This window comes from Dipodomys ordii, unplaced genomic scaffold (assembly GCF_000151885.1).
Source record: "Dipodomys ordii isolate 6190 unplaced genomic scaffold, Dord_2.0 Scaffold64, whole genome shotgun sequence".
Lineage (NCBI taxonomy): Eukaryota > Metazoa > Chordata > Mammalia > Rodentia > Heteromyidae > Dipodomys > Dipodomys ordii.
Genome location: NW_012267280.1, coordinates 1,573,131 through 1,582,080, shown reverse-complemented (window position 1 = coordinate 1,582,080; position 8,950 = coordinate 1,573,131). Strand labels below are relative to the sequence as shown.

Sequence of the window (8,950 nt, the reverse complement as noted above, 5' to 3'; positions counted from 1 at the left end):
CCCCTCCCCCTTCCCTCCCCCCCACCCCTGCAGCCCTCACAGATCAGCACTGACCTCTCCCTCCTGGCACGCAGGCGCTCCTCTTCATACCTGAAAGAGAGGGGAGAGCTTGGGGTAGACACTGAGGGGGACTTCCTTCCCTTTGGGAGGTGAGGCCCGGCTCTGGTGCAGGGGGGGGAGAGTGGGGGGGGGTCCTCACTGCAGCACACATTCCGGGATTTGCACATGCTCCATGGGGATGAGGTGCTCCAGCTCCTCCAGACTCTGGACATACTGGATCTTACTGATGAACTTGACGCTGCAGGAGAGTGAGGAGAGAGGATCAGAAGGATGCCCCCTGGCGGCCACCACCGGTCCCCAAGTGACTGACCACACACACACCAGGTCCACTGGCTTACACCCCCCCCACCTTGCCCCAATGCCCCCTCTGGATGCCCACCTCCTCCTGGGGTGCAGAGTAGACCCCAGATTCCACCCCCAAAGAATCCTGGCAAAGAAGGGCCAATGGAACATGGCCACCTGCTGGGCTGTGGATCTGGTTTAAAGGAAGGAAGAAGGGCTTTGGAGTGGCTCCTCCCTGTCCAGCATGGCTCAGGCGGTAGAGCACCAGGCATGAATGAGTAAAAACTGAGCAAGAGCAAGAGGTCCTGAGTTCAAGCCCCGATACCAACAAAGAAAATCAGGCCCAAGTCATGAAGCCAGGCTGTCCTTCCGGTGGATGGGGCTTTCTGTCTCGCTGGGGGCTATGGGCCGGGCTGAAGTTGGTTACACAACACTAAGGCACGCCCCATGGCAGGACACGCCCACCACCGTGGGGCACACCCACAAACACCAGGCACGCCCCATCAAGGACAGGCCTGTAGCAACAGGCACAGGCCCCAGGTGGCTCAGCTTCTACCCTCTCCTTCCACTTCAGATGGAGAAGTTTGCTCGCCATCCCCTCCCAATGATCTCCGGTGCAATCAAGGCAATGTTATGACACCCAGTTAGGAATTGAGGACAAAATACAGCTCTCTTAGACCAAAGTGCATGTTCATTGCTTTATCCAGGCAAATACATCACTAATTAAACTGCTCAATATGCAAATAAGTACTCTGTGCAAATGAATTTATGCTTTGCATATTATGCACTGGTAGGTGATGTGCATGATAACAACTATGCTAGGATGCTGGGTGCCAGTGGCTCACACCTGTCATCCTAGCTACTCAGGAGGCTGAGATCTGAGGATCACGATTCAAAGCCAGCCCCGGCAGGAAAGTCCGTGAGACTCTTATCTCCAATAAACCATTAGAAAACCGGAGTGGCACTGTGGCTCAAGCGGTAGAGTGCCAGCCCTGAGCTGAAGAGTTGAGTGAGGGACAGCACCCAAGCCCTGAGTTCAAGCCCCACGACTGACAGAACAAAAAAACAAAAACAAAAAAAACGACTTGCTAGAGTATTAAAAGTCCCTAGGAGCCGGGAGCCGGTGGCCCTCACCTATAATCCTGGCTACTCAGGAAGCTAAGATCTGAGAAGCGCAGTTCCAAGCCAGCCTAGACCAGAAGGTCGTTGACACTATTATTATGTCCAATACACTTCCAAAAAGGGAACGAAAGGAGCCAATCCACACCCCGTACCATTGAGCCAGACCCTCCATGTCCTACCAACAAACCATATCCCATAACGGAGCCCGCCCCACGACCAGCAGTGCCTTATCATGCCTTACCATGATGGGACACGCCCACCACAGGGAGACATGCCCACACACATCGGCCTGTCCTATCACAGCACACGCCCACAGCACCAGGGCATACCCCACATGGACACGCCCACCAGACTGGGGCAGCCCACCACAGCAGAACACACCCCACCACAAGACACGCCCACCACACCGGGGCACGCCCCACTCCATGGACACGCCCACCACAGAGGGATACGCTCAACACCAGACAGGCCCCATCACAGGACACGCCCATAGCATCAGGCACGCCCCCACCATGCAGACACGCCCACCACTCTGACAATGACGCCATGTGGACACACCCACGAAATGGACACGCCCCTTTATATAAACACGCCCCCAATGTGGGGACACGCCCCCACCCCTCTTGGAGATGCTTTATTTTTTTTCTTGCCACTCCTGGGGCTTGAACTCAGGGCCTGTGTGCTGTCCTGAGCTTCTTTGGCTCAAGGCTAGCCTCTACCACTTGAGCCACAGCACCACTTGCGGTTTTCTGAGTGGTTTACTAGAGATAAGAGTCTCACGGATGTTCCTGCCCGGGCTGGCTTTGAACCAGGATCCTCAGATCTCAGCCTCCTGAGTAGCTAGGAGGATAGGCGTTGAGCCACCCGTGCCGGGCATTGGCGATGCATTTTTAGACAGTTTTGAATGTGTGTGCGAGCGTCCGCCAGCAGGGGTGGCTCCTGGGTGGCAGCCTCCTGCTCTCACCTGATAAAAGGCCGAGAGATGGCCAACACGGTCCGAATAAACCAGGAGGGGTGGACGATCATCAGAGACTTCAAATTCTTCCTCAGTCTGTGTGGGGAGGAAGAGGAAGGTGGGTAGCCACCAGGGGCTGCTCTGGCGAGCCCTGGGGATCTATCTGGAGGAAGGGGCAGGGGTAGAGGTGGGCCCTGGACCCCGCATCCCTCCCTTACCCCGTATGCACCAACCCAAATATGGGCTGGAGGGGACTCAGCCTGAGTTCCCAAGGCCCCACAGCAAGAGAGAGGCCAGAAGTTGGATGGGAAATGGGGAGAGAGCTTCAGTGTGGGAGGTGGAAGGTTCTGGAGGTGGAAGGGGGGGGTACGGCTGCCTGGTGAACACTTAATGTCACCTACTGTGTGAGCAAAACAGTGTGATCTTTTTGTTTGTATTTGGCAGACCTAGGGCTTGAACTCAGGGCTGGGCGCTGTCGCTGAGCTTCTTTGGCTCAAGGCTAGCACTCTACCACTTGCGCCATAGCGCCCCCTTTGGCTTTTTCTGTGTAGGTGGTACTGAGGAATCAAACCCTGGGCTTCATGCATGCTAGGCAAGCACTCGGCCACTAACCACCTTCCCAGCCCCATGTGGTGTCTTTTGAGCATAGTGTGGTGACAGCTGTGGTGAGCGGACCACAAACTAGGGGCGTGTGGGCCCTAATCTGATGGCTGACAGTCCTTTATAAAGAAGGAGGGGTGGGCAGAGCTGGGCACCAATGCCTCAGGGGGGAAGAGGAGGTCTGAAGGTTGTGGTTCAAAGGCAGCCTGGGGAAGGAAAGTCAGAGGGACTCTTATCTGCAATGAACCACCAAAACGTGGGAAGCAGAGCTGTGGCTCAAATGGATAGAGCTTTAGCCTTGAACAACAAAGCTCAGGGACAGTGCCCAGGTCCTGAGTTCAAGCCCTAAGACAAGGACGAAGAGGAGGGAGGAAGGGAGAGAAGGAGGGCGGGAGGGAAAAGAAGGTAAAAAAGAAAAGGGGAGCAGAGATGAAGGGATGTCCTTAAAGACCCTGCGACCAGCAGTGGCCACGTGGCCCTGAAGCCAGCGCTGAGAGGGAAAGGCCAGCCTCCTCAGAGCTGAGGCCCAGCCTGGGGAGTGCGGTGACACTACATGGAGGCCCTTAGGCCGTCTGGTCCCCACAATCCCAGCAAACCGCCCAGCTGCCGCTCACCTCCTGTCAATCATCTGGTAACACTTCTTCAGCCAGCCAATGCCAGGCATCCTCCGCCGAGGGGTGGCGCCGTTCAGGTACACGATCATGTAATCCTCAGCCACCAGCAGCTCCAGGCTGCTGATGACATACCTGGTCCAGGATAAGAACGGTGAGGACCCCAGGGGGAGGCACCCAGGGTCAGGACACCTGTCACAGTTGCCTGTCTCCTGCCACCCGTGCCTTCCACCGGGCCAGACACACCTGTGCAGCTACAGACACTCCTGGGCAGGTTTGTCTGGTCCACTCGGGGAGGGAGGAGCATAGGGACAATCCCTGACTACTGCAAGTCTACATCTGTGGGCATAGTGGTGAAAGGTCAATTGTCTTATGCCTTGCTCTCATTTAACTTCTGCATCTGCCTCTCTAGTGCCGGGATTACAGGTGTGTGCCACCATGCCAGACTATATATATATATATATATATATATGTATATATATATATCCTTATATTTGTATCTGATCCGACTAAGAGTCCTTAGGCACTTAGTGGTTTAAGTGCTGTGTGCCTAGCCTTTGAACTGAGGAGCGGAAACAATGCAGTGGTGGGAAAGATGGTAGGTGATCAGGCAGAAAACACCACACCTGGTGTCTGCCATGCGGTGTCTTCTACATGAACGCTGGTACTGATGGTGGCGGCAGCGATGAGGAGGAGGAGGAGGAGGATGGAGATGATGGAGATAAGGGTGATGGTGATGATGGTGGTGAAGGAATAATCACAACAGGGCTATGAAGGCTCAGAATGAAAGGCACAGGGCGGTCCACGGGCAGCAGGGCCTCGGGATCCAGCCGTACTGGCTGCCACTACATCCCTTGGTACTGAGCGGCGCCTCTCCAGCCCCCACAGCCAGGCATCTGGCAGCTGCCCGGGACTCCGGGGTGGGTAAGAGACTCACAGGAAGAGATTCTCCATGATGTAGTGGTAGTCTGGGGAGCTGCTGTCCGGGAGGAAGCAGGCAGCGAAGACAATGATGGCATTGAGGCCTTCTCCGTAGTACCCTGGGGACAGGAGGCCCGTGGGTGACACAGTCCCCCGGGCACCAGTGGGCAGCGTCCTCTCCCAGCTGTGAGCTGCCCCAGGGTGCACCACGCCCTGCGTCCCCCCACGGCTGGCCGGCCTCTTCCCACCCCACGTGCTCAGGGCCGTCCACCAGCCTGGCGGGGGCAGAGTGCCCTCTCTGCGTGGCACCTCCCTTATCCCTATCCCTCAGGCCTTCTCCGGGTTAAGATGGCAGGTTAGCAGGCTACGGACCGCAGACAGAAGCTGGCTCTCGGTGCGTCCAGGCAAAGCCCGGGCGGCGGGGAGGCGGACGGGAGTCAGGGAGGACTCACCTCCGTGGGTGAGCACCTTCATGTAAGGCCGGATCATGTGCAGGTCGATCCGGTGCTCTTGTTCCCCAATGATCACCGTCCGCCACAGGCGCCCATTGGCTGCGCTGCCCTCCTCCGCGGCCCCGTCCCCAAACAGATCCGCGCTGTCTCCAGGCATGTTCTTGGCAGTGGCCACGGGGGTGTCATCTGTCAGCAAACCAGGGAGGAGAAGGAGGAAGGGATCATACACGTGTGGCTGCCAGCAGACCTGCCACCTGGCTTCCCTGCTTGGGCCGCAAATGCCACCTCCTCCAGGAAGCCTTCCAGGATGGCACTGTCCTCCCACCAAGCAGCAGCTAACACAGACGACCTTCCAGCAAATGTGATCATCTGGAGGCCCCAGGAGAGCAGCGCCTCATTGCCTCTCTCCCAGGCCACAGGCTGAACAACAGCTTATTTGACACTTTGCTAACCACATCAGGTTGGACTGAAGTTGTTAAGGGAAGTGTAGGTGGCTCAGTGGTAGAGTGCTTGCCTAGCATGCATGAAGCCCTGGGCTCGATTCTCAGTACCACATACAGGGAAAAAGCCAGAGGGGGCGCTGTGGCTCAAATGGTAGCGCGCTAGAGCTGCTTTTGCTCAAGGCTGGTGCTCTACCACTTGAGCCACAGCGCCCCCTCTGGCTTTTTCTGCTTATGTGGTGCTGAGGAATCCAACCCAGGGCCTCGTGCATGTAAGGCAAGCACTCTACCACTGAGCCACATTCCCAGTCCCAAAGATTCCTTTTATAGGAGGTACTCCACCATCGATGAACTCATTTTGTGTAAATATTCATCCCGGCAATACACGGACAGCATGTATTTCTCAACATCAGCCTCAAAAGGCCCCCTGCACGTTGGCAGAGCAATGTGTCTGCTATATTATTTATGTTTATTTGGGGACCAGGTGGGGATGGGCAGTGCTGGGCGGGGGGGGGGCTGGATTGCGGGGGGGGGGCTCCTACCTTCCCACTCTAACTCATTGCCGTTCCCCAAGAACTCCAACGAGTCGGTCTCGTCAGGCGTCTCGATGTCGTCCACGTTGATATCCAGGTCATCGGGGGTGTCCAGGAAGTCGTCGGACAGCAGGGAGCCCTCGCTCTGGTCCAGGGAGATGTTGATCTCGGGGGCCACCAGCGTCTTCCTCTTGCGATGGGCTCCGAGGACATTCAGGGTGCTGGGAGGAGCTACGGGAGCCCAAGGCACAAGGCCCCTGTCACGAGCCTCCTCCTCCCATCCCAGGGTGTGGCTGGGTGGAGAGGGGGCCCGGAGGGGGTGCTCTGGGACTCCCTCCGGGTACTCGCTTCACTCCCTCAGGCTGGGCAGCCCTGCCTTCAAATCCTGCCTGTAAGCAGGATGATGGGACTGGAGGCTCACGCCTGTAATCCAAGCTACTCAGGAGGCTGAGATCTGAGGACCACAATTCAAAACCAACCTGGTCTAAGAATCTGAGATCCTGTTCTCCAATTAAGCACCAAAAAGCTGGAAGTGGCACTGTAGCTCAAGTGGTAGAGAACTTGCCTTGAGCTGAAGAGCTCAGGGACAGTGCTCAGGCCCAGAGTTCAAGCCCCAGGACTTGCAAAGACAAAAGCAAAACAAACAAACAAACAAAAAACATCTCACAGGCTTTTCCTGCCTGGGTTGGCTTGGAACTTATTTAGCTGGATTGACCTCACCCCCTCTTATGGCTGGGCATGCTGTATCGCTATCTCATTTAATTCTTGCATGCTTCCTCTTTGAGGAAGTTGTCTTTGGTGGATAAGAAGTTGGAGGGATGGGGCTGGGAAGGTGGCTCAGTGGTAGAGCGCTTGCCTTGCATGCCTGCGGCCCTGGGTTCAATTCCTCAGCACCACATAAGAAAAAAGCCGGAAGTGGCGCTGTGGCTCAGGTGGTAGAGCACTCGCCTTGAGCTGAAGAGCTGAGAGACAGCACCCAGGCCCAGAGTTCAAGCCCCATGACCGCCACCACCACCAACAACAAAAAGAAAAAGAAAAAAAAAAAAGAAGTTGGAAGCCCAGAGAGGTTAAATAACCAGCTTGAGGGCACACACAGCAAGACAAGATGTTCTAGGCTCTCCCTGACCATATTCCTTCCCCTGCACGCTGGCAGGCAGAACAACTGTGTCCCTGAGTTCCTGTGCCCCCCCCCCCGGCCCCACCACCACACAGGTGACCGCTGACATTTCTACAGCCGGGGTACAGCCACCGACGCTCGTGTGCACGCATGCGTGAGAACTTACAGGATGTGTCCTCCACCGGGCTACCCAACAGTTCCATTCCTGTCTCTTCTGGGAGCGGCCTGCCGACCGCGCCACAGGAGCAAGTAGGGACCCCAGCGTGATCCGGAGGGGAGCAAGGAGACAAGACAAGGGGGGAGAAAGAAAGACAAGATTCACAAAACACACTGAGTTCCTAGAAGTCGTTATGCTCCAACACACTTCCTCCTTTTCCTTTAATCTGAATTTTTTTCCCTCTTTGGTGGGACTGGGATTTGAACTCCGGGCCTTGTACTTGCTAGGCAGGTGCTCTAGGAGTCACACCTCCTGACTTTTCTTCTATTGTTATTTCTTCGCACACAGTTTAATGCTTTGGAATCTGGCTCTTCCTATCCCTGTGTAGTTGGGACGATAGATATGAAAACCCACACTCGGCTTGTTTGTTGAGATGGGGTCTTACGAAAATTTTGTCCAGACTGGCTCAATCCTTGATCATCCCAACACTTGCTTCCTAAGAAGCTGGATTTCAAGGGTAAGGTATTACACTTGGCCACTTCTTTCCTAGCACAGAAAATTCATAGGCCATGCATTGGAAAACTCCTTTCAGAAAACCAAATTATTATTATTATTGTCAGTCATGGGGCTTGAACTCTGGGCCTGGGCACTTCCCTGAGCTCTTCAGCTCAAGGCAAGCATTTTATCACTTGAGCCACAGCACCGTTTCTAGTTTTCTAGTGGTTCATTGGAGGTAACAGTCTCACAGACTTTCCTGCCCGGGCTGGCTTTGAACTGTGATCCTCAGATTGCAGCCACTTGAGTAGCTGGGATTACAGGCGTGAGTCACTGACCCAGGGCCCCATCTCCCTTTGAAGGAAGAAACCTTTGCTTTCAAACCAGCAGCAATTGGCAGAAACTGGAATCTTGTGCAAACCATGGCAGGGGAGGGGAGGGAGAGGCAGTGTAGGAATTTCCTTTTAGCATCTTCTCATTTGTCCATTTCCTTTTATTCTAGAATCCTCTAGAATCATCTTGCTGCCCAGGCAGCATCAATCAGAGAGCTGGGACCCATCGGCCCCAGTCCCAGGGCCTTTGTCATTGCCCTCTACCGCCCTCTGGTGTCCACTCAGTGCAGGTGCACAGCTCCAGTATGTATAGCAAAGGAGTCAACAGACCTGGGGTTCCCTCCCCCCCCCACTCCCAGTTCCCCGCTCTTCCTGCCAGAGGGAACTATTTATTTATTTATTTATTTACTTATTTAATCATGAGGCTTGAACTCAAGGCCTGGATGCTGTCTCTGTGCTCTTTTGCTCACGGCTAGCACTCTACCACTTTGAGCCACAGCTCCATTTCTGGTTTTTGGGTGGTTAGAGATAAGAGTTTCAGGGCTTAGTAGTAGAGTGCTTGTCTAGTATACTTGAAGCCCTGGGTTGGATTCCTCAGTTGCTCAGTTCTACATACACAGAAAAAGCTGGAAATGGCACTGTAGCTCAAGTGGTAGAGTGCTAGCCTTGAGCTGAAGAGCTGAGGGACAGCGCCCAGGCCCAGATTTCAAGAGCCAAGACCCACAAATAAAAAAAAAAAAAGAAAAAGAAAAAAAGGAAGAGGTTAGGCAAAGCGCTGATGACTCACACCTGTCATCCTAGCTCCTCAGGAAGCTGAGATCTGAGGATCACGATTCAAAGCCAGCCCACGCAGAAAACTCCGTGAAACTCTCT

The 8,950-nt window shown here is 54.9% G+C and overlaps 1 protein-coding gene across 1 annotated transcript in view; it reads right to left on the bottom strand.

The window, feature by feature from the left end:
- The window catches only part of Atcay (ataxia, cerebellar, Cayman type), a 36,627-nt gene extending 29,331 nt beyond the window's left edge, over nt 1-7,296 (bottom strand). Inside the window, exons 1-8 of the mRNA XM_013022639.1 lie at nt 7,260-7,296; nt 5,986-6,207; nt 5,004-5,189; nt 4,568-4,670; nt 3,634-3,765; nt 2,429-2,515; nt 200-298; nt 55-90 (exon numbers count right to left, since the gene is read on the bottom strand). Of these exons, the coding sequence (XP_012878093.1) occupies nt 55-90; nt 200-298; nt 2,429-2,515; nt 3,634-3,765; nt 4,568-4,670; nt 5,004-5,189; nt 5,986-6,207; nt 7,260-7,296 (902 nt within the window). The remainder of the gene's footprint in view (nt 1-54; nt 91-199; nt 299-2,428; nt 2,516-3,633; nt 3,766-4,567; nt 4,671-5,003; nt 5,190-5,985; nt 6,208-7,259) is intronic.
- Nucleotides 7,297-8,950: the final 1,654 nt, after the last annotated feature.